Raw genomic sequence first — 27,911 nt, 5'->3', positions numbered from 1 at the left:
TTTTTCCTTATAAATCTATAAATTAGATGCATCAAATTAAGGTTACTTTCAAATCTAGTAAGCTACAGGGGTCAGTACTTGACAAGGTGAGACATGTCTAAGGATTTCTTTATTCAGTAATTAGACCTCACTGCTTGATCATTACAATTGCAAAGAATTAAGTGGAGACAGTGGTGGTTTCGTACAGAATAGGGCCACATCCCAGGCACTCTTCTTCCGGTTCTTAGAATGATCTATTTTGTTTCTTCCTTCACTGGGATATCTTTTTTACTAACACCTGGAATTCTTCGAAACTAACTTCTCCATCTCCATTCCTGTCCAGTTCTTGAAAGAGGTCATCTAGGGTGCTTGGACCCTGGTTTTAGACAAAAAGGATGGGATAGAAGAGAGGAGAGAAAATGATTCAGTTACTGCTGCACATTCTCCAAAATTAGAGACACTGGGTCTGCGCTCCTAGAAGGCAGCCGAGTTTTCAGTCACATGTTACTGATAGAGATGAAAAAACCAACTTTAGTTGTAGTATTCCTTCATGTCACAGAACTGACTACCCTTTTTTTAAAAAAAAAACTATATCATACATTTATTATTTTAAAATTGATAATGTGTATTTTAAAATAATTGGTTTCCTATGTAAACTAAATCTAAATCATTCTTTTGAAAAGAAGTCCCAGGGCTTTACTTGACTGCCGAGAGGCCCTGCTCCAAGGTTTCCCTGGTAGCTGGTTTGGCATCCAGCCCCAGAGCTGGACCAGCATGTGATCCTAGGCTTGCCATGGGCCAGCCCCATGCCAAAGCTTTTCCTTAGCCTGTGCAGTTCTCCCAGCTGCCGTGTGGGGGAGATCCACTTTACAGATGAGGAAACTGAGGCTTTGAGACACCCGCTGACTTGCTTAGGGCCCCCAGCTGGTAAGTAGAAGGCTTGGGGTTCAAACACTGACTCCAGAGCTCAACCCCTTAATTAGCAACCACCCTAGTTTTTTCCCAAACCCCGGGTTGCAGCCCACTGCCATGCTATGCAGGATGACTTTGGCTCAGTGGTTCTTACACTTTGGCATGCGTCAGAATCACCAGGTGGGCTTGCTGACCTTAGTAAACCCAAACTGATGGGTGGTCCCACTCCCAGAGCTTCCGAGTCACTAGGCTTGGGGTGGGACCTGAGAATCTGTATTTCCAACAGGTTCCTGGGCGGTGTTGATGCTGCTGGTGCAGTACTGACTACTCAGAGAACCACTGCTTGTTACATCAGATCATGTTCAGCTCAACTCCCTTTTGACTACTGGTATTCCTGTAGTGACTTAAGCAGAATTAATTTTTGTCTCTGCTATAGGGGTGGAAAAATTTCCCTTCTTCCCTTCTGGGTTCTTTGGCTGGTCTATTAATTAAATTGACATAGACAGATCAACAGGAGAAAAACAAGTTTAATTACATATGTACAGGGTACCCCATAAAAATATGATACCCAAAGGGCAGCCAGGTAACTGAGGCTTATATAACATCCTGGGCTAAGGCTACAAAGGGAAGGAAGGCCATTCACAGGTAGGCAGAGATGTTTGGAAAACAAAAGTTTGGCCTGTTATACAGATATATTTCTTAGGAAAAAAGGAATCTCTAGCAAGAGCTCTCTTCCTGGTAAAAGAAGAGCTCTCTTCTTTGCAGTGTAAATTTAGGCAGTTGAGTGGGAGGTAAAGAGCTTTCCCTGAATCTTTGGGTTTTGATTGCTTTTAGTTCCAAGTAATCTTCATGCTAAACTGGCATATTTCAGGGAGACTTGTACTGAGCCCCTCCACTGCCGTAAAACTCAAATCTTAAAGCCATCACAACTCTGACTTTCAGGTTAGGAGTCTCTGTGGCAAAATAGTACCCAGGAAACCTATTGAAATAACAGTTTAGTTTATAAGTCAGCTTCAAAAATTGTTTTTAAATTGTGGTAAAAAACACATAAGATAACATTCCCCATCTTAACTATTTTTAAGTATACGGTTCAGTAACGTTAAGTATGTTCACATTGTTGTGCAACAAATCTCTACATCAAGGTATGCTTTAATCCCTAAGATTCCTTTAAAGACACTTGGCACTTAGCTATGCTCACAAGACCAAACTGTGTTAGTTATTTAGCATCTGTTTTATAAATACCAAGCACTGTTTTCCTGAAGCATTTGCTAGATTCTAAACCATACAAGGTGATGTGATGTAAACAGAGTATAGTTTAGAAAACCTTAGAAATCCATATGGAAATATAATCAGTACATGACTTGATAAGTAGATTTTTCACAACTTACCATTAGTCTTCCTACCTTTATCCAAATTAGAAAAGTCATATGTGCTTTTTATAGGAAATACATAAAATATAGAAAAATACAGGAAAATTCACCAATCTTACCTTATTTAAAAACAACTTGTTTGAGTAGATTGCCTAGGCTTTCCTGTCAGATTATTATTTTTCTCCTTTTTCTTATTATTTTCTATTATTCCTATTATTATTTTTCTTCCTTTTGGAAAAATTAAAGAGTTTTTTGAAGAGTTGAATCTTTCTCAGAAACACTGGTTTTTATTTTTAATTAGAAAGTCTATTTTTCTGCTAGTACCTTTAACTTTTTAAGTTATTTCACATTTTAACTATAAGAAAATATCGATTATAAGGTCATCGAATTCAGATACTTCACTTTTTAGTACTAAAAACAGAAACCTCAGCAACTAAACTAACTAACTAAAACTAGAAACCTTCTCACATGTCATATTGGCAGAAGGGACATTTCTGGTTAAAAACTGAGAACCAAATTCTGAAGTTAGAGCTAAGTAGGGACCAAGTCAAATGTAACAGGTAGTTGCACAGTTGCTTCCATTTCGAAGATGGTTTTTAGTTCCAAGGGAAAGAAAATGTATTGGAGCAAAGAGAATCAACCTTTCCCTATTCCTTATTGCCTCTAGATGGATTTTGATTTTGATAACTCTGGGATGGTTTTGATCAGAAACTTTATGGCTGAGGAAATGTAATCCTTTCCTGAAAGTTGTTTAGAAACGCGTGGTTGCTCATTAGCACAAATTTAGGTGCTTAACACAAATTAACACAAATGTAAATGCTTTTGAAATAGAAATGGGTGTCGCCAGAGGGCAATTTATCAGCATGAAGCCGGTTTTCTTAACAGACTGCCAAGTAAGTGTTGGTCTAGTTGAGAGATCCTACCTATAACAGAGGAGCACATCCAGGTCCAACTCCTATAACTGTACAGGCCTCGTTGTTTTCCTAAAGCCTGGCACAGGGGTGCTGAATCCAGGCCGAAGGCCTTAGTGTGTTTGCTTGGCCACCTGCGGGTCTTCCAGGCCTAGCTTGGTAAGAGTGCGATCATGGCTTCTGTTTACTATGGCTGGTCCCGGGGAGTTCTGTGTCAAGGCTGTGGGCAATAGAAGGCGTAGTCCGTGCTTTCTAGGAGCTTGCCTTCTGAAATGTGGCCTGCCCTCAGGGGAGGAAAGCACACATTCAAGTGCCCTCCCTCCGGTGATGCCCATGCCTGGGCTGCTGGGCGCTCTGCCTCAGATGGAGCTCTGATCAGTCTCGTCGCGGACCTCAGCCTCTCCCCGCGTCCTTTCCTCTCTTCTCCCCTCCCTTCCCACCATCGCCGCCCCATCAGCGGGCTCTGTGGTGGTATACTCACTTTCAGTAAACTGGGGAATTCAGTCTGAATCAATAGCTTCAGCTCCTCCTTCGACAGCTGGTTTGGATCACCTTCTTTGGCTGCGTATTTTTCAAAAATGCTCTTCAGTTCTTCAGGAAACTTGTTTGTACTCATTTTGGTGTCCTGTAAATTGGGAAAGAAATGAACTTACCAAAAAGCTGAAGTATTTTCTATTGATGATTGCCAGCAGGATTTGAGTGCTTTTGGGCTGTTTCCTTGGCATAGGTGAGAGAGAATAAAGAAAAGGGGAGAGGGGAAGATAAAGAGGAGGAGGAGGAGGAGGAGAGAGGGGGCGGGAACTGTGGGAATCACAATGTACCAGTGACTGAAAACGTGTTTTAAAAATAATCATCTTAAATAGGTTGTTAAATGTCTGTTTTTAGAGTACATCTGTTAGAAGATAGTCTTTGGAGCCAAATACGTTTACTAGTAATTATGACATTTTTCACTTTTTAGGTACCTACTCTGCACTCTGTAGGCTGTGGTCTTGAAGAAACCTGACCACAGCTTCTAGCCTCTTAAGTTACTGGTAATATCTTTAGATGGCACAAACCCACTTTTTCTCTAGACCGTGATCTTTCACACCATTCTGAAAGGAAGCAGAAGCAGCTACAGGTACTACTAAAATCACACTTACCTGGTCGTCCAGCAGTGAGGCAGCTGGAAGAATCAAATAGGAGTGTGAGAAGCTGAGCAGGATCCTGCGACTTTTATAGTCTTTACAGATACGCCACCCTGATTAGGAAATTTTCCTTTTGTTTGCCATTTAAGGGTAATTATTAATGATTTTTGAAACCCAAGCCTAAGACTGCATGAGCTTCATAATTAAGGGCAAGATCCAATAAAGGGCCACCTCAACAGTTGCTTAATGGTTCAGAGTCCCAAGTATAAGCTTGGATCCTTTACCCCTTAGATTATATTTTCCCTACAATGTGGAACGAGGATATTTGCTCACTGTTCACATTTCAGAAAGCTCAAATATGGAGGGTTGGTTTTTTTCAATTTAGTTGCATATTTAGGCTTGAAAAAAATAATTTTCTGCACATCAAGAAAAAAATGCTGAAATAGATAATCAAATACTACATAGTTTAAAGAATTGCCTTATAGCCTTTGAAGTCCCTCTGATGTTTTGTACATATAAGGTAGTTAAATTTTTTTTTAAATAAACATCCACTTTTAAAAAATAATTAATTAATTAATTAATTAGGCTGTCTTGGGTCTTAGTTGCTGCGTGCGGGCTTTTCTCTAGTTGCGGCGAGCGGGGGCTACTCTTCATTGCGGTGCGCAGTCTTCTCGTTGTGGTGGCTTCTCTTGTTGCGGAACATGGGCTCTAGGTGCGTGGGCTTCAGTAGTTGTGGCACGCGGGCTTAGTAGTTGTGGCTCACGGGCTCTAGAGCGCTGGCTCAGTACTTGTGGCGCACGGGCTTGGTTGCTCTGCAGCATGTGGGATCTTCCCAGACCAGGGCTCGAACCTGTGTCCCCTGCATTGGCAGGTGGATTCTTAACCACTGCGCCACCAGGGAAGTCCCTAGGTGGTTAAATTTTTGAGTAACTGAATGAATGAATAAAATATCATTGAGAAGCAGGTTTAAGAAGTCGGGGGAAGATACACAATAATTTGTGGTTCAATTGGAATTACTTCAAACTTTTGGAACTGCCAGGATTTAAAATTGGAGACTAAATTTATTTCTCTTAGAAAGAGGTCCATGAAAGAATTAGGATATTTCCCGGGAACATTGATCCGATACTGATTGTAACTCACAAAAGGGGGTTCCAGATCAACTTTAAAAGCACTTATCAGCTTTTAAATACTTGTATATGTCCATACTTTTTATGGACCTTTTGTATATTTAGTTTTCTATGGCCCTTTGTTACATTGCAGACAAATTCAGGATTAAAATATTGGACTGTATTTCTCTCTGAGGCTTTTCAGTTCTAAAATTCTAAGGCCTTATTTACCTTGGAGAACAAATGTGAAATCTTATATATAGAGTTCCTTAAAAGCTCCCACCAATCCTGAGTCCTGATCATTCCATGCACCTTAGCTGTCTTGTGTATGTTATTCTCGCTTTTATTGCAGATTATTTGACATTGGTATGCATCCGTACTGACTGTGTATTAACTCACTTCTTAGAGTAAACATAGGCATTTTGCTTTTAGCTGTAAGATTTACACAAAAATGTTCTGATTTTGGCAGTGTATTTTAATCAAGATTTTAGAGAATTTCTCAGGTTTTTATACTTATGCTCTGTCTTACCTGGGAGGAAGAAGGCTTTTGTTGAACAGTCATGAAATATCTTTTTCCTCCAACACCTTTTTAAAAAAATTTCAAATCTACAGAAAATTTGCAGGAAGAGTCAATGAATACCAACCCACCTTTCGCCCAGATTCACTAATCGGTAACATTTCCACATTTGCTTTCTCTTTCTATGGACGACCCCCCCAACCCCAACCATTTGAGAATCAGTTACAGACATCCAGACACTAACCCCCTAAATACCTCAGCATCTTATCTCGTAAGGACAAGGACATTCTCTTACACAACCACAATGCCATTATCACAGCCCGTATTCACATCTCCCCAGTTGTTGAAATAGCATCTTAAATTATCTGTTCTCTCAAATTACCACCTGTGAACTAAAATCAACATGGCAGTTGTTTTATTTCTTGAGTCTATTGAAGAAATGATTTTAATAATTATATGTGATCTTAATAACAATATAACTATATGATTTTAACAAGTATATATTGTATGAGATAGTATATGTTGTATATAACACATGAAATGTATATATGAACACACGTGTGTGTGAGCATGTGTGTATATAAAATGAACTCTAAGAAAAACATTTGGAACAGTGTTGGTTAACAGTCTTTTAGGCTACAAATCTCTAGTTTCAAGGGAAGACCTCTGATTAAAACAGGCCCAGTGCCGCTTGTTGTCAGAAATTAGGCTTGTGGTAAAAGCTAACAGAACGGGAAAAACACCCCGTCGGTCCTCTTACATTTTCACTTGCTCACCTCTGCAAGTCACATCTCTCGTCTCTTATTTTTCTCTTTACCTGTGGACTCAAGCGTGAGGGTAAACCTGCAGTGGGAAACATGAAATCCACCAATAGATACTCTCATGAAACATTAACTAAAAATATATGGAGATGGGCGATAAATACAGGGTGTGTTCAAAAGAGTGCATTTTGAAACCAGAGAAGGGGGAAAAAATGACAGGCACAAGATGGGTAATGGAAAAATGGAGAGGCAAAGGTTATTTCACCTCACCGTTCAATTGCTTGATCTTTGGACAGACTTCAGTTTTTCCTAGGAAAGCCAAGAGTAACTTATTTTACAAGCTTGGGGTACCACAGGTCTCCGCGGCCGGGTTACTGTGCTCGAAGGCCACAGCAGCAGCCCTGGGTGCCAGAGTTCGCAGAGGCCTCCTTATCAGAGCCCGGGACTATCGAGGGCTGCTTTTTACCACGGGCTGTGTGCTGCCCCCTCACCTGACCCGTGCCAGCATGCCACCTGCCCCGTCTCAGGAGCAGGGCTTCTGTGAGGAGAGCTGGTCAATGTTAGTGTGAGGCTCAGAGGCAGGACTTGAGTGTCATGATCACACCTGAAGGTAGAAGAATGTTCTTTTCCTAGTGGAAGTAACATAGACGTTATTTTACTGGTGGAAAAGACCAAGTTAAAAAAACTAGAAAATATATACATATTTCTAGGACTGCTCAATGCTTTCACCATTGTAGATTCCATCCTCACGCTGCCCTGATGCTGCAGAGAAGTACCGGCCCTGTATCAGGTGAGAGGTGAGCTTGGGCACAGCGTACCTTGACCTCAGAGCACGCCACTGCCCCCCTCCCCTTCCGTCTGCAACTTGGTCTCAGAGACCCTCCACTTCTTGTAGGCCCACCGACCAGTCCCTGGGTCTCCTCTGTTAGTTTTTGATTAAAATCCAGGGAGATTTAATGATGGAGCGCTTGATCCAAACCTGCCATTGTGCTGAACTCTGGTGGTGCTAGAGAAGAAGATCTAGTCCTTGTGCGTGAGGAGCCCGCACTTTAGTTTCTGAGAGGAGATGCATATACGAAGTGATGGAGGAGGTTAAAGTTGTATACGATAAAGGACTGTATTAGTTTCCTATTGCTGCTGTAACAAATTACCACCAACTTAGTGACAAATCTATTTTTTTACAGGTCTGGAGCTCAGAAGCATTTCTTCTGGAGGCTCTAGGGGAGAATCTATTTCTTTGCCTTTTCCAGCTTCTAGAGACTGCCTGCTCATGGCCCCTTCCTCCATCTTTAAAACCAGCCATGTGGCCTCTTCCAGTCTCTCTCTCTCCCTCTCTCTCTGACCTCTGCTTCGTTGTCACATCTCCATCTCTGATTCTGACCCTCCTGCTTCTTCTTATGAAGACCCTGTGGTTACGTTGGGCCCACCCTGATAACCCCAGATAATTTTACCATCTCAAGAGGCTAAATTTAATCAGGCCTGCAAAGTCCCCTTTGCCATGGAAAGCAACATATTCACGGTTTCTGGGGACTAGGACTTGGACATCTTTGGGGGGGCCGTTATTCGGCCTACCACTTACTGCAAATGAATTAACACTGTGTCGGTCATTTGTTTGGTAGGGTGAGCATAACAGTGGTATTAAGTATGGCACGGTAAGGAGAACTGGAGGGTGCCCCTAAAGCGCAAGCCCACGTGGGATGGTGGGGAGAAGCCATCTCAGGGAAAGTAGTGAAGAGGCGGCATGTATGTAGTGGCGTCGAGGGGAGGGGAGCAGAGGCGCCATCGGCGATGGACCTATCCAGCTGAGGTAGAAACCACGGGTCAGAATATGTGGGGAGAGCGTAGATGGTTCCTGAATGAGGTGGAACCTGCGTGCCACATGGAAGGGTTTAGATTTGGTCTGCAACGATGGAGGCTGCTGTAGCTGCCCAGCTACTGGAGATGGTCTGCTGGGAGGTAGGCTCCTCTAGTGTCCCCAAATGAAATGTCCAAAGGCAAGGGACTGGACAGAAGCAGGCCTTACCAGCGTTGTCAGGTAGGTCAGAGGCTTGCACTCTTTCCCACACTACCATTTAGGAATTTCATCTTTGGGAATTCCCTGGCAGTCTAATGGTTAGGACTCCGCACTTTCACTGCCGAGGCTCAGGCTTAGTTCCCTGGTTGGGGAACTGAGATCCTGCAAGCCGCGCTCTGTGGCCAAAAAAAAAAAAAAATAAGGGGAATTTCATCTTTGATAAGAGAACCTAACTTCCCTAGACTTTGTTGTTTAAGGCACCCAGGACTCCTGAAGTCTTGAACCCATTACACTTTTATCATGGGCTGCAGAAACTTTGGTAAAGGTTAATTAGGGCCGTGTTTATCCTTACATGGTACTTTTACATCTCCTAAAGCTTTATCACCACCAATATTCGTTACTTATTGATCCTTTTTTATTTTTCTTCTGCGCTATGGCTCGGTTCCAAGAAACGACAGATCTGTAGTGGGGATCAGATGACAGCTTGTATTTAGGCAAACTCAGAATGGACCGAGGCGACCCTTTTGCAATGGAAGAGGCATTTTCCTCTTAGTTGCAAAATCTAGGGTATTTTGAAAATGTTGGGATTAAAACTAAAGCATATCTGAAGTTCTTTTCTTTAACCACCCCAGTAATGATAAAAGATATGTTTTAAAACTGTGATGTTCTCCTATCTCTCAGGCTTTTTGCGGAAGGAATGCCAGGAACAAAGACGTTTCCTTAATTTTCTTGCTGAATCAGGTCGCTTGTAACCCGAGAGGCAGTCATACTGTCATCTTTAGAGCTGGTAGGACGGCCTGATAACTCTGCAAGGCAACTGGTTTGGCCAGGCTTGACCAGAAGTACCCTGTGTTCTCTGCCTTCCCCAGCCGTCCCCTTCTGGAGTGTTTCTGTTCTCCCAGCTGGTGCCTGGCCTGGACATTCTTTTTTTTTAACATCTTTAATGGAGTATAATTGCTTTACAACGGTGTCTTAGTTTCTGCTTTATAACAAACTGGATCAGCTATACATATACATATATCCCCATATCCCCTCCCTCTTGCGTCTCCCTCCCACCCTCCCTAACCCACCCCTCAAGGTGGTCACAAAGCACCAAGCTGATCTCCCTGTGCTATGCGGCTGCTTCCCACTAGCTATCGATTTTACATTTGGGAGTGTATATATGTCCATGACACTCTCTCAATTTGTCCCAGCTTACCCTTCCCCCTCCCCGTGTCCTCAAGTCCATTCTCTAGTAGGTCTGCGTCTTTATTCCTGTCCTGTCCCTAGGTTCTTCATAACCATTTTTTTTTTTTAGATTCCATATATATGTGTTAGCATACTGTATTTGTTTTTCTCTTTCTGACTTACTTCACTCTGTATGACAGACTCTAGGTCCATTCACCTCACTACAAATAACTCAATTTTGTTTCTTTTTATGGCTGAGTAATATTCCATTGTATATATGTGCCACATCTTCTTTATCCATTCGTCTGTCGATGGACACTTAGGTTGCTTCCATGTCCTGGCTATTGTAAATAGAGCTGCAGTGAACACTGTGGTACATGACTCTTTCTGAATTATGGTTTTCTCAGGGTATATGCCCAGTAGTGGGATTGCTGGGTCGTATGGAAGTTCTATTTTTAGTTTTTTAAGGAACCTCCATACTGTTCTCCATAGTGGCTGTATCAATTTACATTCCCACCAACAGTGCAAGAGGGTTCCCTTTTCTCCACACCCTCTCCAGCATTTATTGTTTGTAGATTTATTGATGATGGCCATTCTGACCGGTGTGAGATATCGCATTGTAGTTTTGATTTGCATTTCTCTAATGATTAATGATGTTGAGTGTCCTTTCATGTGTTTGCTGGCAGTCTGTATATCTTCTTTGGAGAAATGTCTATTTAGGTCTTCTGCCCATTTTTGGATTGGGTTGTTTGTTTTTTTCATATTGAGCTACATGAGCTGCTTGTAAATTTTGGGATTAATCCTTTGTCAGTTGCTTCATTTGCAAATATTTTCTCCCATTCTGACGGTTGTCTTTTCATCTTGTTTATGGTTTCCTTTGCTGTGCAAAAGCTTTTAAGTTTCATTAGGTCCTATTTGTTTGTTTTTATTTCCATTTCTCTAGGAGGTGGGTTAAAAAGGATCTTGCTGTAATTTATGTCATAGAGTGTTCTGCCTATATTTTCCTCTAAGAGTTTGATAGTGTCTGGCCTTACATTTAGGTCTTTAATCCATTTTGAGTTTATTTTTATGTATGGTGTTAGGAAGTGTTCTAATTTCATTCTTTTACATGTAGCTGTCCAGTTTTCCCAGCACCACTTATTGAAGAGGCTGTCTTTTCTCCATTGTATATTCTTGCCTCCTTTATCAGAAATAAGGTGAGCATATGTGCGTGGGTTTATCTCTGGGCTTTCTATCCTGTTCCATTGATCTATATTTCTGTTTTTGTGCCAGTACCATACTGTTTTGATTACTGGAGCTTTGTAGTAGAGTCTGAAGTCAGGGAGCCTGATTCCTCCAGCTCCATTTTTCTTTCTCAAGATTGCTTTGGCTATTCGGGGTCTTTGGTGTTTCCATACAAATTGTGAAATTTTTTGTTCTAGTTCTGTGAAAAATGCCAGTGGTAGTTTGATACGGATTGCATTGAATCTGTAGATTGCTTTGGGTAGTATAGTCATTTTCACAATGTTGATTCTTCCAATCCAAGAACATGGTATATCTCTCTGTCTGTTTGTATCATCTTTAATTTCTTTCATCACTGTCTTATAGTTTCCTGCATACAGGTCTTTTATCTCCTTAGGTAGGTTTATTCCTAGGTAATTTATTCTTTTTGTTGCAGTGGTAGATGGGATTGTTTCCTTAATTTCTCTTTCAGATTTTTCATCATTAGTGTATAGGAGTGCAAGAGATTTCTGTGCATTAATTTTGTATCCTGCTACTTTACCAAATTCATTGATTAGCTCTAGTAGTTTTCTGGTAGCATCTTTAGGATTGTCTATGTATATTATCATGTCATCTGCAAACAGTGACAGCTTTACTTCTTCTTTTCCAATTTGGATTCCTTTCATTTCTTTTTCTTTTCTGATTGCTGTCGCTAAAACTTCCAAAACAATGTTGAATAATAGTGGTGAGAGTGTGCAACCTTGTCTTGTTCCTGATCTTAGTGGAAATGGTTTCAGTTTTTCACCATTGAGGATGATGTTGGCTGTAGGTTTGTCGTATATGGGCTTTATTATGTTGAGATAAGTTCCCTCTATGCCTACTTTCTGGAGGGTTTTTATAAACGGGTGTTGAATTTTGTCGAAAGCTTTTTCTGCATCTATTGAGATGATCATATGGTTTTTATTCTTCAGTTTGTTAATATGGTGTATCACTTTGATTTGCATATATTGAAGAATCCTTGCCTTCCTGGGATAAACCCCACTTGATCATGGTGTATGATCCTTTTAATGTGCTGTTGGATTCTGTTTGCTAGTAGTTTGTTGAGGATTTTTGCATCTATGTTCATCAGTGATATTGGCCTGTAGTTTTCTTTCTTTGTGACATCTTTGTCTGGTTTTGGTATCAGGGTGATGGTGGCCTCGTAGAATGAATTTGGGAGTGTTCCTCCCTCTGCTATTTTTTGGAAGAGTTTGAGAAGGATGGGTGTTAGCTCTTCTCTAAATGTTTGATAGAATTCGCCTGTGACGCCATCTGGTCCTGGGCTTCTATTTGTTGGAAGATTTTTAATCACAGTTTCAATTTCAGTGCTTGTGACTCGTCTGTTTATATTTTCTATTTCTTCCTGGTTCAGTCTCGGAAGGTTGTGCATTTCTAAGAATTTGTCCATTTCTTCCAGGTTGTCCATTTTATTGGCATAGAGTTGCTTGTAGTAATCTCTCATGATTCTTTGTATTTCTGCAGTGTCAGTTGTTACTTCTCCTTTTTCATTTCTAATTCTATTGATTTGAGTCTTCTCCCTTTTTTTCTTGATGACTCTGGCTAATGGTTTATCAATTTTGTTTATCTTCTTAAAGAACCAGCTTTTAGTTTTACTGATCTTTGCTATCATTTCCTTCATATCTTTTTCATTTATTTCTGATCTGATCTTTATGATTTCTTTCCTTCTGCTAACTTTGGGTGTTTTTGTTCTTCTTTCTCTAATTGCTTTAGGTGTAAGTTTAGGTTGTTTATTTGAAATGTTTCTTGTTTCTTGTTTCTTTTTTTTTTTTTAAATTATTAGCACCTTTAATTATTATTTATTTATTTATTTGGCTGTGTTGGGTCTTCGTTTCTGCGCGAGGGCTTCCTCTAGTTGCGGCAAGCGGGGGCCACTCTTCATCGCGGTGCACCGGCCTCTCACTATTGTGGCCTCTCTTGTTGCGGAGCACAGGCTCCAGACGCGCAGGCTCAGTAGTTGTGGCTCACGGGCCTAGTTGCTCCGCGGCATGTCGGATCTTCCCAGACCAGGGCTCGAACCCGTGACCCCTGCATTAGCAGGCAGATTCTCAACCACTGCGCCACCAGGGAAGCCCTTGTTTCTTGTTTCTTAAGGTAGGATTGTATTGCTATAAACTTCCCTCTTAGAACTGCTTTTGCCGCATCCCAAAGGTTTTGGGTCATTGTGTTTTCATTGTCACTTGTTTCTAGGTATTTTTTGATTTCCTCTTTGATTTCTTCAGTGATCTCTTGGTTATTAAGTAGTGTATTGTTTAGCCTCCATGTGTTTGTATTTTTTACAGATTTTGTCCTGTAATTGATAACTAGTCTCATAGCGTTGTGGTCGGAAAGGATACTTGATATGACTTCAATTTTCTTAAATTTACCAAAGCTTGATTTGTGACCCAAGATATGATCTATCCTGGAGAATGTTCCATGAGTACTTGAGAAGAAAGTATATTCTGTTGTTTTTGGATGGAATGTCCTATAAATATCAATTAAGTCCATCTTGTTTAATGTATCATTTAAAGCTTGTGTTGCCATATTTATTTTCATTTTGGATGATCTGTCCATTGGTGAAAGTGGCGTGTTAAAGTTCCCTACTATGATTGTGTTACTGTCGATTTCCCCTTTTATGGCTGTTAGTATTTGCCTTATGTATTGAGGTGCTCCTATGTTGGGTGCATAAATATTTACAATTGTTATATCTTCTTCTTGGATTGATCCCTTGATCATTATGTAGTGTCCTTCTTTGTCTCTTGTAATAGTCTTTATTTTAAAGTCTATTTTGTCTGATATGAGAATTGCTACTCCAGCTTTCTTTTGATTTCCATTTGCATGGAATATCTTTTTCCATCTCCTCACTTTCAGTCTGTATGTGTCCCTAGGTCTGAAGTGGGTCTCTTGTAGACAGCATATATACAGGCCTTGTTTTTGTATCCATTCAGCCAGTCTGTGTCTTTTGGTTGGAGCATTTAATCCATTTACATTTAAGGTAATTATTGATATGTATGTTCCTATTACCATTTTCTTAATTGTTTGGGGTTTGTTATTGTAGGTCTTTTCCTTCTCTTGTATTTCCTGGCTGGAGAAGTTCCTTTAGCATTTGTTGTAAAGCTGGTTTGGTGGTGCTGAATTTTCTCAGCTTTTGCTTGTCTGTAGAGGTTTTAGTTTCTCTCTCGAATCTGAATGAGATCCTTGCTGGGTAGAGTAATCTTGGTTGTAGGTTTTTCCCTTTCATCACTTTAAATATGTCCTGCCCCTCCCTTCTGGCTTGCAGAGTTTCTGCTGAAAGATCAGCTGTTAACCTTATGGGGATTCCCTTGTATGTTATTTGTTGTTTTTCCCTTGCTGCTTTTAATATTTTTTCTTTGTATTTAATTTTTGATAGTTTGATTAATATGTATCTTGGCATGTTTCTCCTTGGATTTATCCTGTATGGGACTCGCTGAGCTTCCTGGACTTGATTAACTCCTTCCTTTCCCATATTAGGAAAGTTTTCAACTATAATCTCTTCACATATTTTCTCAGTCCCTTTCTTTTTCTCGTCTTCTTCTGGGACCCCTATAATTCGAATGTTGGTGCGTTTAATGTTGTCCCACAGATCTCTTAGACTGTTCTCAATTATTTTCATTCTTTTTTCTTTCTTCTGCTCTGCAGTAGTTACTTCCACTATTTTATCTTCCAGGTCACTTATCCGTTCTTCTGCCTCAGTTATTCTGCTATTGATTCCTTCTAGAGAATTTTTAATTTCATTTATTGTGTTGTTCATCATTGTTTGTTTGCTCTTTAGTTTTTCTAGGTCCTTGTTAAACGTTTCTTGTATTTTATCCATTCTGTTTGCAAGATTTTGGATCATCTTTACTATCATTACTCTGAATTATTTTTCAGGTAGACTGCCTATTTCCTCTTCATTTGTTAGGTCTGGTGGGTTTTTACCTTGCTCCTTCATCTGCTGTATGTTTCTCTGTCTTCTCATTTTGCTTAACTTACTGTGTTTGGGGTCTCATTTTCGCAGGATGCAGGTTCGTCATTCCCATTGTTTTTGGTGTCTGCCCCCAGTGGCTAAGGTTGGTTCAGTGGGTTGTGTAGACTTCCTGGTGGAGGGGACTAGTGCCTGTGTTCTGGTGGGTGAGGCTGGATCTTGTCTTTCTGGTGGGCAGGTCCGCGTCTGGTGGTGTGTTTTGGGGTGTCTGTGACCTTATTATGATTTTGGGCAGCCTCTCTGCTAGTGGGTGGGGTTGTGTTCCTGTCTTGCTTGTTGTTTGGCATAGGGTGTCCAGCACTGTAGCTTGCTGGTCGTTCAGTGAAGCTGGGTCTTGGTGTTGAGATGGAGATCTCTGGGAGATTTTTGCCATTTGATATTACGTGGAGCTGGGAGGTCTCTTGTGGACCAGTGTCCTGAACTTGGCTCTCCCACCTCAGAGGCACAGGCCTGACACCCGGCTGGAGCACCAAGATCCTGTCATCCACATGGCTCAGAATAAAAGGGAGAAAAAAAGAAAGAAAGAAAGAAAAAAATAAGTAAAATAAAATAAAATAAAATAAAGTTATTAAAATAAAAAATAATTATTAAAAATAAAAAAATTGAAAAGTAATAAAAAAAAGAAAGAAAGAAAGAAGAGAGCAACCAAACCAAAAAACAAATCACCAATGATAAGAAGCCCTAAAAACTATGCTAAAAAAAAGCAAAAACAAAAAAACAGGCAGAGAGAACCCTAGGACAAATGGTAAAAGCAAAGCTATACAGACAAAATTACACACAGAAGCATACACATACACACTCACAAAAAGAGAAAAAGGAAAAAAAATATATATCGTTGCTCCCGAAGTCCACCTCCTCAATTTTGGGATGATTTATTGTCTATTCAGGTATTCCACAGATGCAGGTACATCAAGTTGACTGTGGAGATTTAATCTGCTGCTCCTGAGGCTGCTGGGAGAGATTTCCCTTTCTCTTCTTTGTTCGCACAGCTCCTGGGGTTCAGCTTTGGATTTGGCCCCGCCTCTCCGTGTAGGTCGCCTGAGGGCGTCTGTTCCCCGCCCAGACAGGATGGGGTTAAAGGAGCAGCTGCTTTGGGGGCTCTGGCTCACTCAGGCCAGGGGGAGGGAGGGGTATGGATGCGGGGTGAGCCTGCGGCGGCAGAGGCCGGCATGACGTTGCACCAGCCTGGGGCGCGCTGTGTGTTCTCCCGGGGAAGTTGTCCCTGGATCACGGGACCCTGGCCGTGGCGGGCTGCACAGGCTCCCGGGGGGGAGGTGTGGATAGTGACCTGTGCTTGTTCACAGGCTTCTTGGTGGCGGCAGCAGCAGCCTTAGCGTCTCATGCCCGTCTCTCGTGTCCACGCTGATAGACGCAGCTCACACCCGTCTCTGGAGCTCGTTTAGGCAGTGCTCTGAATCCCCTTTCCTTGCGCACCCAGAAACAATGGTCTCTTGCCCCTTAGGCAGCTCCAGACTTTTCCCTAGACTCCCTCCCGGCTAGCCGTGGCGCACTAGCCCCTTTCAGGCTGTGTTCACGCAGCCAACCCCAGTCCTCTCCCTGGGATCGTACCGAAGCCCGAGCCTCAGCTCCCAGCCCCCGCCCGTCCTGGTGGGTGAGCAGACAAGCCTCTCGGGCTGGTGAGTGCTGGTCGGCACCGATCCTCTTTGCGGGAATCTCTCGGCTTTGCCCTCCGCACCCCTGTTGCTGCACTCTCCTCCGTGGCTCCGAAGCTTCCCCCAGCCACCTGCCGTTTCTGCCAGTGAAGGGGCTTCCTAGTGTGTGGAAACCTTTCCTCCTTCACGGCTCCCTCCCACTGGTGCAGGTCCCGTCCCTATTCTTTTGTGTCTGTTTTTTCTTTTTTCTTTTGCCCTACCCAGGTACATGGGGAGTTTCTTGCCTGTTGGGAGGTCTGAGGTCTTCTGCCAGCGTTCAGTAGGTGTTCTGTAGGTGTTGTTCCACATGTAGATGTATCTCTGATGTATTTGTGGGGAGGAAGGTGATCTCCACGTCTTACTCTTCTGCCATCTTGAAGGTCTTCCTGGCCTGGACGTTCTTCCACTGAGTGTGTGATGTGCATCCCTGGATGAAGCCCCCTGTCAGTTCTTGCTCTGCTTTTCTCCTTTCACTGCTGTTCAGGGCATCATTCAGAGTTGGAAAGCTACTTCCATCTGCTCCCCCATCTTTTGTCTAACGTTTTCTTTGCCTCTCCAGTGGTTTCTATGGGAGCGTATTTTAATCGGAGGGTCACCGTGGCAGTTACACCTTGGGATTTCTTTCTGTGCTATCATATCAGGAGAAGGTCTTATTTATTGCTTTTGAAAACAGCAGGGATAATGTGAACTAATACCCTAGTGGAAGGCCTACACAATATATTTCACTATTTGGGCCTTCAATTTGTATTTTCATTAAAGTAATACTGTGTTCAACAATTCCCCCCCCCCAAAAAAGCCAACATTTCCAAAAGGCCTATAATGAAAAAATTCAGTAATCCTCACCTCCTGTCTACCAAACTCAACTCTTATAGCTGTTTCTCCTGATATTTACCTTCATGTTTCTAAATAATATTCTCATATTGCTCTTTCAGGAATTTCCAGACTTCCCTCTATGTTGGAGGATTATTTAAGATCCTTAGGCAGCCCTGTGCCCACTGCATTTAGCTTTTGGAAATATTTTCTGGCCTTGTGTTTGTCAGATTCAACCCAAGTAAGCAGTAAGGGAGGATTCCTGTTCTTAGTTGGGTCATTTGACTCCATTCTCAGTGGTTTATACCAGAACATTCCTTGAATTCCAAACATGCCAATAACTGAACAAACTACATTAAAAGACTCTTCCTGAGTGGAAAAACCCAGTGCAGGAAGTAAGGCTGACTTGAAGCATCACAATACACTTATAAGAAGAAACCAGGGGAGTTTATTGCTGTGGTCTTCCTAAAGGGTTCAGGTTATCTTCACCTGAAGTGGAAATTGAAGCTGTGAATCAACCTAGGACTTCTTATGAGTCTGTGGCAGGTAGTGTAGTCTTATCTGTCCTTTCCTAGAAAATACCCAAGGGGCTGAAAGCTAAGCAGCTCAGCTTTCTGAACTGGAAGCTGATGCCCTCTCCTCACCTCACTCCTGTAATACTTAATCTAGCCGTAATTAGCTGACCCAAGAAGATAGGAAAGACATGCCAAGGCCAAGAGCACTTCAGAACCGAGCACTCCATCTGCCAAGGGGTGTAGTCAAGTTTTTTCTCCACCCCTTCCCCTCAGTGACTCTTAGAGTGTACCAGGGCCACAGGGTTCAAATGGCTCAGAAAGTTCTTCTGGAGCACTGATAAGATCATACAAGTTCTTGGAAAATTCCAGTTGTCAAGGATTCCTGTAGAGCAACATGTGGCAGTTAGGGTATAGAAAAAACAAAGAAAGAAAGGTTTTATGAGAGGAAACTTGAGCAATTCCATTAGAACAGGTTAACTCACCCAACTGTAGTCTGTTCTAACAACTTAAAGATGAAATAAAACCATGAGATTGTAGTGAACAGAATTGTGAAAATAGACCATTGACTAACAAGAACAGGCTTTTCATAAAAATCACATGTCTGCATTTCTGTGAATTAATCCTAAAGATAAATCTGAAATTATTTGGTCTGAGTTCATTCAATCATCCATGCATTCATTCAGTGCATACCAGATGCCAGTTCCATGTGTGCTAGGGGCTGGGAATGCGATGGTAAAAGCAAAAAGTGCCCCAGCTCTTAGCGATTCACAGTCTAGTGCACAAAGCACTCTACACACAAACGGAGGGGAGCACGGTGACGGGGAGCATGTTGATAGAGGACCCCGACTAGGCTATGGTGCCTGGTAGTATCAGCTCCCGGGGAAGCTCACGTTGGATAGTTGAGCTAAGATCTTAAGGTTAAGGATGGATTAATTTAGGAAAAGAGGGTAGGGGAGTGGGAGATGTTCAAAGTCTCCATGGTGGGAGGAAGGAAGATGCACTTGAGGAACTGAAGGAAGGCTCAGTGACCAGAGCTCAGGGTAGGAGGGGAAAGTCACGGGAAGTGAGGCTGAAGGGCTAGGTTGGGCCAGTACCAGGCAGTCAAGGATTTCAAGCAGGAGAAACACCACGACCACTCTGCCTGCAGTGCGCAGGGTTGGGGGGACATGTGAATGTGGGGCCTGTCTAGTTGGTGAGCTCTGGCCGCAGTCTGGGTGAGGGGCTGTGGTTTGGGTGGTGGTGGGAGCTGTGGATGGATGCAGGAAGTCTGGAGCTGGTAAGTGGATAGGACTTGACACATTGGAGATGAGGGAGAGGGAGAGATCCAGGGTGGCACTTAGGTTTCTACCTGTGGAATGTGGTAGAATGGATTATATATATATATATTTTTTTTTAAATTTTTTTTATAAGAGTAACCCTTCTAGGGGGCTTCCCTGGTGGTCCAGTGGTTAAAGACTCCATGCTTCCACTGCAGGGGGCACAGGTTCTCTTCCTGGTTGGGGAACTAAGATCCTGCATACCACATGGCACGGCCAAAAAAAAAAAAGGAATCCTTCTAAATGATTTTCTGCAAATAAGTACAGTCGGCTCTCCGTATCCATGGGTTCGGCATCTGCAGATACCAATAGCTGACTGTATTATGCCATTTTACATAAGGGATTGGAGCATCCAAGGATTTTGTTATCCACGGGGGTCCTGGAACCTGTCCCCCTGGACACTGAGGGATGACTGTACTTTTGGTATCCTTTTCCAAAATGGACAGATTTGCTTATGGAAAATCTTTAGGGAATGGAGTGGGCGGTGGGAGAGGGTTGTTATTATAAGGGATGTGAAGACCAAAGCGGAAGGTCCCAGAAGGTCAGAACTTGAAGTGTGAACATTGCCTGGAACTGACAGTTTGAGTAATGACAGGAGGGAGGTTATAAAGATGCTCCTGATAAATTTTTTACCTGTGATTTGAATGAAAGATGAGAAGCAGAGACGAAAAGGCAGCATACTGTGAGGAGTGTATAAAAGCATGACTGTGTTTGAATAGGAAAATTGGAAGGAACGATCGGATTTTATTGTTTAAGGGACATCCTTACCCAGTGAGCATCCCCTAAAAGTGAAGCTTGAAATGTGGGAAATAATGTTTTTACAAGATGGCAAAACCGGACTTGTTTTGTTTTCTAAGGTGATTGATATGCCGGAACACAACCCTGGCAATTTGGGAGGAACGATGAGGCTGGGAATAAGAAGAACTGTTTTCAAAACTGAAAATTCAATATTAAGTAAGTTTCTCAAATCATTTGTTTTATAACATGGCAGGTATCATTTGCATGGCTGTGCCTGGCCACAGCCCTCCTGGAGCTCTCCCGTCCCGTCCCTCTCGCCCCTTCCCTGCCTCTGCACTCGCTGGTCCTCCTGCTTCCCCATTCCTCTCCCTGAAAAGGTTGGTAGAACACACATGGATGCCCCTTCTCATTTGCCCTCCACCACACCCTGGCCAGTGGGCTGCTTTGTGCTTTACCAATGCTCCTGGGGATGACCCTGCACCAGGACAGCCCTGATCCCAGCTCAGTTCTTTCCAATCCACTGTTTTCTCCACTGCATTGAAACCGGCTCCCTGTTTAACTGTTTCATGTCTGACTGCTTTGAGCCACTAATTTTTGAACTTCTTGAGAAGGGGGGCATTTATGTCTCAGAAGTCTATTTCTCTGTTCCCTGAGTAGCTCCAGCATGGGGTAAGGAAAATATGATGTGCTTCACTGTCTGATATTTGCTGATCTTCTACTCCCGATAAGGTTATTCTAATTTCTGTGGAACTTTTTTTCCATAGATTAACATATGATATGAGAATAACTTTAATGTAACCCCAAAGCCCTTAATTCAGTTTGATAAATATATCTCAGTGCCTGCTCTGCGCCATAGGCACTGTGCTCGATTCTGGAGATACAGCAGTGGCCAGGACAGATGCCAGCGCTGCTCACCTTCCCCCCTCCGCCCCCCACCCCGCCCGTCCCCGGGCCGGATGCAGAGGAGGGAACCCAGGTATCTCGGGCGTCCAGCATCGTTCCTGTGAAGCTATAAGAATACCTTAGAAAAATGCCTTCTTCACTCAAAGAAGAATAAGACTAGAAATATGAGCTTCTCCTTTAAGGCTGATAAACAGCTTCTAAGGAGTATAAAGCTTCCTAGCAAGAAGGAAATTTAAAAAGGAAAAGTTTTAAAGTGCACATATTTCCCTACTCTCTCTGGGTTAGAAGCCAGTGTTCTTTAAGTGACTTTTTCTTTAAGAATATAAGAATTTTTTCTCTTTGTGGGTATTAGCAGCAATTCTTTGGCTTTCGGATGTTTCTAAATACTTTGAAACTTTGTTCAAATAGTGGTCTAAGAGGCAAAAATGGTTAGTGAGAAATTTCATCTTTTAAAATTGTATCTACTGTAAAAGATTCAGATATAATCGTACTAAGCTTTTTAAAAAGAGCTTTGTATTCAATATATTGAAAATTTTTACCTGTCTTGATGGAAATAAGACTGATTTAGGATTTGTTTTTCTTTACAGTAGACATAAAAGTAGCATTGATGATTTTTATGAATCTTAAACGTAACACCAAAGTTTGTTGCTTGATTAAGATCTTTTGCCTGCCTTGAAAAAAATTTTAAACAGCTCTATTAAGATGTAATTTACATACCATACAATTCATCTGTTAAAAGTGTACAACTCACAGAGTTATGCAACCATCACCACAGTCAAGTTTTGAACATTTTTATCACCTCAAAAAGAAACCCTGGGGCTTCCCTGGTGGCTCAGTGGTTGAGAATCCGCCTGCCAATGCAGGGGACACAGGTTCAAGCCCGGGTCTGGGAAGATCCCACATGCTGCGGAGCAACTAAGCCCGTGCGCTGCGGCTGCTGAGCCTGTGCTCTAGAGCCCGCGTGCCACAACTGCTGAGGCCTGCGTGCCCGGAGCCCGTGCTCTGCAACGGGTGAGGCCGCCACGGTGGGGGGCCTGCGCACCGCAGCGAAGAGAGGCCCCCCCTTGCTGCAACTAGAGAGAGCCCGCGTGCAGCAACGAGGACCCAATGCAGCCAAAAATAAATAAATAAATAAAATAAATTAAAAAAAAAAAAAAAAAAAAACCCTGTTCCCTTTAGGTATCACCACCACCCCCTCCAGCCCCAAGCCCATTACCTTAATCTATAGTTTTGCCTATTCTGAATATTTCATATAGATAGAATGGTGTGATCTCTGGCATTTGTGTTTGGCTTCTTTCATTTAGCATAATGTTTAAACGTATGCGTACATTATAGCATGTGTCAGTACTCCATTCCTTTTTTTTCTAAACTCTTTCTTTTTAAGTTTTCATGGTCTTTTCTAAACTTTATTAACCTTAGTTGTTTTTTTTTTTTTGCCACACCATGTGACATGTGGAATCTTAGTTTCCCGAACGGGGATTGAACCCCAGGCCCCCTGCAGTGGAAGTGTGGAGTCTTAACCACGGGTCCACCAGGGAAGTCCCTATCATTCTTAGTTTTTATATAGTCTTTTACAGTAGCAAACTTTTTCTTGTATTTAGTCTTCATGTCTATTATTTGGACATATATTTAATTGAGTTAAGGAACCATAATATACTGATTCATTTCCAGTTGTTAAGCATTTCAGGTTGTTTCTGTCATTTTGTTAGAAAAATGCTGATGTGAACATTTTGACCCAGTGTTCTTTTGTTCTTTTGATTGTTTCTTTAGGATAGATTTCCAGGAGTCAGACTATTATGTCAAAGGGTATGAACACTTTTATAACTGATAATTCTGCTGGATTGTTTGAAAGAAAAGGTGAACCAGTTCATAATGATGTTAACTGTACTGTCGTGTCCTTGCTTTCTCTAGTCTTTTTGCTAATATTTTTATTACTTTTCTTCTTGCTCTATTAACAAGAACAAAAAGGGCCTTGTATTATTGTACTTTAATTTGCATTTCTTTTCATTTCTACAAAGTGGAAATTTCCCCTTTCCAGATGTTGATTTACTTGTTTGTATACCACCCATGTCTGAAGTCTCCACCAGCACTTAATATGGGAAGAGAGAGTTATACCAGCCCAGAGTCTCTTACCTAGATGGTCTAAAGCAAGGGTTGGTAAGCTTTTTCTGTAAAGGGCCAGATAGTAAATATTTTCAATTTTGGAGCCATATGGTCTTTGATGCAACTACTCAACTCTGTGTTGTAGCGTGAAAGCAGCCATAGGCAAATATGCAAGTGAATGAGCATGGTTGTGTTACAATGAACCTTTATTTATGGACACTGAAATGTGAATTTCATGTAATTTTCATGCATCATGAAACATTATTTTTCTTTTGTTTTTTTTTAACCATCTGAAAATGTAAAAACCATTCTTAGTTCGAGAGCTGAACAAAGACAGGGGAATCCTGTTCTGCCTCGGGGTTGCCACGGCTTACAGAACCCCCGTCTAAACAAAAGAAGCACAGGCTGAACGAAGCAAGAGGCCAAGGCTGCAAGGCTGCTACCCTCCTGGGGATCGTTCAAGGACATCTCCCCGCTTGTCCACTTGCCTGCCTAAATACCCTATTTAGTGACAGAATAAGGCCAAGACAGCTTTCAGAAGCCATTTGGTCCAGCCTTTGTGCTGTTCACCTGAGCAAGCGGAGGGCCCACAGGTGGAACAGCTCGCCACGGGTGGGTGGGGGGACAGGCCTCGGCCGCGCTTCTCGCATTGTTTTTGGTCTTCTACTGGAACACGTGGCCCTGGCTCCACAGCCCACCGTTATGATCACTGTCCAAAACGTGACTCTTTAAACACACATTTCAGGATTGTGAAACTTGTCAAACACTTCAGATGTGTATATTTTATTGCATGTAAATTATACCTCAGTTTAAAAACCACACACATTTTATCTGGGAATGTAGATGGTAGGACTTGTCTACTTATAGTGATACCATTACTTGGTTGATTAACCCATTAGATAGATGACTTTTGAAAAGCAGGGGGATATGGTACAAAGCAGTTAAGTCTTTTTTTTTTTTTAAAAACATCTTTATTGGAGTATAATTGCTTTACAATGTTGTGTTAGTTTCTGCTTTATAACAAAGTGAATCAGCTATACGTATACATATATCCCCATATCTCCTCCCTCTTGCGTCTCCCTCCCTCCCACCCCTCTAGGTGGTCACAAAGCACCAAGCTGATCTCCCTGTGCTATGCGGCTGCTTCCCGCTAGCTATCTATTTTACATTAGCAGTTAAGTCTTAAATGGGGTGCTTTGAAGAGTGAGAAATCTAGATTGAGGTGTGGCTAGAGATGGACGGGGTCAGGCTCAGGTGAGAGGGGAGCCAGGGAGAGCACCGAGGAACTTTGGTATGAGAGGGTTTTAAGACTTCAGAAACTTTATTGTTTTGCTTGTGGCTCTCAACTGAGTGTGAGAGCTGGGAACATAGTGAAGTACAAAGCAATACAGACAAGGTTCAGAGCTCATTCAGGGGACAGCTGACAGCTTGTTGGATAGTGTGTCCAAAATATTACAGGTCCCTGGCTTAATTTTTTTGGTCAGGTCCCAAGTATGTTGCTAAGACATCCAGGAAAAGAAGCCTGTTTTGTCTGTGCCAAGTGTGGTCTTTAAACCGAACTGCCACCCAGCAGCAGGAACACATTATTGGGACCATTCAGGTAACGTGTTTGAATACTGCAGAGTCTGGTGTGGGTGTGCGCTGGTAGGAACGCTAGAGTAAACCCAGTTGAAAGCAGTCCCAAACTGTGTATGCGATCCGCGTGACTCTGCCCTCCAAACCAGCACCCTTGCCTTTAGAATCAGAGGAATGCACAGGGTTGGAAGTCGGGAGGGTGCGGAGGAGGCACTCGGGGAAGCAGAGGAGGGAGAGGGCCAGCCCCTGAGCACAGTGGGGCTGCGCTGTGGGGTCGTTAAAGGCGAGTGGATGTTGTTTTGCCCTCCAGGGGTGTCTGGTCCAGTGGCGGATGCAGCATGACGTATTGGAAGGAATTAAGAGCCCCCTGCTGTGCAGTGCGCACAGCTGGAGACCAGGTCCTGGTGATTTCCCATCAGAGTTCTGACATGACCCTCATCCTCAGGGCAGACGACATGGGGACAATGAGTTGATGCTGGCAGACGTCAGCTGGCAGAGGAGGCTGGGAAGAGCTCCTCAGGGTGACGCCAGCTGCTAGTGAGTGTGGCAGAGTCTAGGCTGCAGGAGGCCAGCGAAGCTGTCTGGACGCAGCAGGTGAAAATTGAATAGTTCAGGAAAAGACTTAATTCCTTTTGGGGACCTTGTCTGCATTTCCTCATAATAAGGAGAAGGACTTGACTGAAAGGCTTGGTTCTGCTTTGCTGTAAGAGAAAGAGGTTTTTGTTTTGAGAGAACAGAGGCAAGAGGCCAATTAGGAAGGTATTGAGTGAGTCCCTGTATTAAGAATCTGGGTGAAATTCATGGCATTGGGAATGCAGAGTGGTTTAATCTCAAATTTGAAAGAACTGAAAGACAGGCGGATAAGGGGAAGAAATTTTCAGGCTAGAAAAACTGCTTTTGCTTTCTTATCTCTTATTCAAGCGTTGATAGACAAAAACAGCTTCTAGTTCCTTGTGTGATTAGATTGTTAGGAAGTTTGAGGAAAAAACCACGCCACACAAAAAACCTTGGCTGGGTTAATGAGGTGATTTATAAAACAGTTTGAAAGAGATCACAGGGAGTTAGGGACCCAGAAAGTCCGTGCCATGGTAACATGTTGCGCTGAGATAGGAGTTTGAAAGGAGCGTGGTGGGCCTCCCCATGGACAGCCCACAGTGGGGCTCCCTCTCTCCCCAGCTGCTTCTTGCCTTTTGCTGGGGCTTTCCCAGCAAAGTGTATTCGTGGATATGGGGGCTCACAGGTCTGGGACATAGCTCCTTTAATTGTAAGGTGTTAAAGCATTTATGTCCCCCTTACTGGACCAGCTCTGTCCTGAGCACTTCATCTGTGAGAACTCGGGAAGTGGTTACAACCCAGCCCCTGGAGTCACACCGCCCCATCCCCAGCTCTCAGTCGCTGGCTGTGTAGCTGCTCACCCTCAGTTCTGCATCTAGAAAATGGACATCAGAAGAGCTGCTACCTTGTGGGGGCCTTGTGAGGGCTAAATCAGCTATGCACGTGGGTCCTTAGAACAGCGCCTGGCACAGGAAAGCACTATTCCAGTGCGATGCTAGGATCGTGAATGGGGAGGGTTTATTGTATTGACCTGTGATTCTCTCAGAGCTCGGGGTAAACTTCAGTTAGTGGCCTGTGTTAAGAATGGGCTCTCACGGGGCCAGTGGGTGGGGAGGAGAGGTGAGCCGAGGGGTGGGGGGCAGGCAGCCCCTTTGTCTTGCAGGTTCTCTCAAGCCCCTCCGTTCTGGTTTCCTGGCTCCCCAACCTGCTAATATGGTCTAGCAGAAGAATGCAGAAAATCTAAGAAAAGAGTTTAAAAAAATACGATGAGAATACTAAAAGGGAGGGTGGGTGGGAATAAAAGGAGATACAAGCAATGGAAAAGCATGTGACCCTGCAGTGTAGAGTTAAAGGGAAGGACTAGCATTTTTAAACTAGAAAGTTAGCATTTTCATAATAGAAAATTGAGATAAAAGCAGAGCATGAAAAATAAAATTAGGGTAAGGGGAGGAGTTTAGATACTTAAAAGAAATGAGATGTTTTCTAAAAATTAAAGGAATGATCTGCTAAAATCCAGAAGTAAAAAATGGAGAAGGAGAAAGATACCGGACCGTGCACTTTCCAAGTATCGGTCACTAGGACACGATGGGCATCTTTTCAGTTATGCCTGTCAACACCCCTGGCAGCCAGCCGCATTTTGCACGCGAGGACCGTGTCGCAGCATGGTGAAGTCACTTGTTAGAAAGTCACTGAGCTGATTTCAGAGCCTGAACTCCTGACCACCTCACTCTGCCAAATGGCTGGACCTTAATCAAAGAGGGGACAGAAACCCCCAAACAGCCCCCAGAGCTGAGCCTCCTCGCACTGAAAGCCCCAAGACAGGCTTCTGCAGGTTTCAGGAGGAGTGTCTTGTGGAGGAGAACAGGGAGTGAAGAGCCCACCCCGGCTTCTGAAAGCCAGTTGAAATCGGGTGCTTGGCTTGAGGAAGGACACTGAATCAACCTTGGACTGAGCAGCTGGGCCAGTAGGCCCCGGTTGGGAATGTGAACGAGTTACACGGCCAAGTGTGAGAAATGCCATGGCTTAAGCTCAACAATCAATGGCAGTTACAGTAGGCCTCAGAGTTAGAGAGGCCATAGGGAATGGTGGGGCCTGGGGCAAATTGACAAGCACTTGACCCATCAAAGGAGTAACTGCTACAGCTGATAGTTGCATGAAGGACTGTGGATTCACTGTTGCCAGTCTTCTAAATTTTTAAGAGAATCTGGAAATAGAGTTTTATGAGAAATCTTCTGATTTTTAAATGTTGGCAACTTATTTAAAAATTAAAAACTGTGTGTCTGCCGACACTATGCAAGCCAAATACACCAAAAATCTGCACTCTGGGCAGCCTCTTGGGATCTCTAGACAAACACCAGCAAATCCTTGCACATACAAAGAGAGCTCTAGCTCCTGTAATACCTAATTAGTACAGGGCAAGGTTCTGGGCAGTCTTAAAAGTGAGTCAAATTAAGACACTGGTACAGCAGTTAAAAGATATTTGTGCAAAAGCACAGCAGGTCTTCTGAGAGAGAGGTAATGAAGCCCATCAGGTAGTGATTTTAGCTTTATTGCACACTACGGGTGATTTCTTCTGGCCCCCTGGAAATAGGAAATGTGGAGGCCGGGTGAAAGGTAAGGATCGGGAGGTGTAGAACGGGAGCATATGGCTGACAGCTTCCCG

At 42.9% G+C, this 27,911-nt stretch overlaps 2 protein-coding genes across 13 annotated transcripts in view; one reads left to right on the top strand and one right to left on the bottom strand.

Annotated features, from left to right (window-relative positions):
• The window catches only part of CTPS2 (CTP synthase 2), a 129,279-nt gene that overhangs the window by 70,783 nt on the left and 30,585 nt on the right, over positions 1–27,911 (top strand). For all 12 annotated transcript variants that reach the window (XM_036839732.1, XM_036839734.1, XM_036839731.1 and 9 more), the window contains one exon: positions 20,233–20,329. In XM_036839732.1, the coding sequence (XP_036695627.1) occupies positions 20,233–20,329 (97 nt within the window). The remainder of the gene's footprint in view (positions 1–20,232; positions 20,330–27,911) is intronic.
• Positions 91–4,391, bottom strand: S100G (S100 calcium binding protein G). Its single transcript, XM_036839744.1, has 3 exons — positions 4,312–4,391; positions 3,654–3,797; positions 91–355 (listed from the first exon to the last, which is right to left on the bottom strand). The coding sequence occupies exons 2-3, from the start codon at positions 3,786–3,788 to the stop codon at positions 251–253; spliced, it is 240 nt and encodes a 79-aa protein (XP_036695639.1). The 5' UTR covers positions 3,789–3,797; positions 4,312–4,391; the 3' UTR covers positions 91–250.

Source organism: Balaenoptera musculus, chromosome X (genome assembly GCF_009873245.2).
Source record: "Balaenoptera musculus isolate JJ_BM4_2016_0621 chromosome X, mBalMus1.pri.v3, whole genome shotgun sequence".
In the NCBI taxonomy this organism is placed as follows: domain Eukaryota; kingdom Metazoa; phylum Chordata; class Mammalia; order Artiodactyla; family Balaenopteridae; genus Balaenoptera; species Balaenoptera musculus.
The sequence above is the reverse complement of the archived record's forward strand: the minus strand, read 5'-3'. Positions and strand labels throughout refer to the sequence as shown.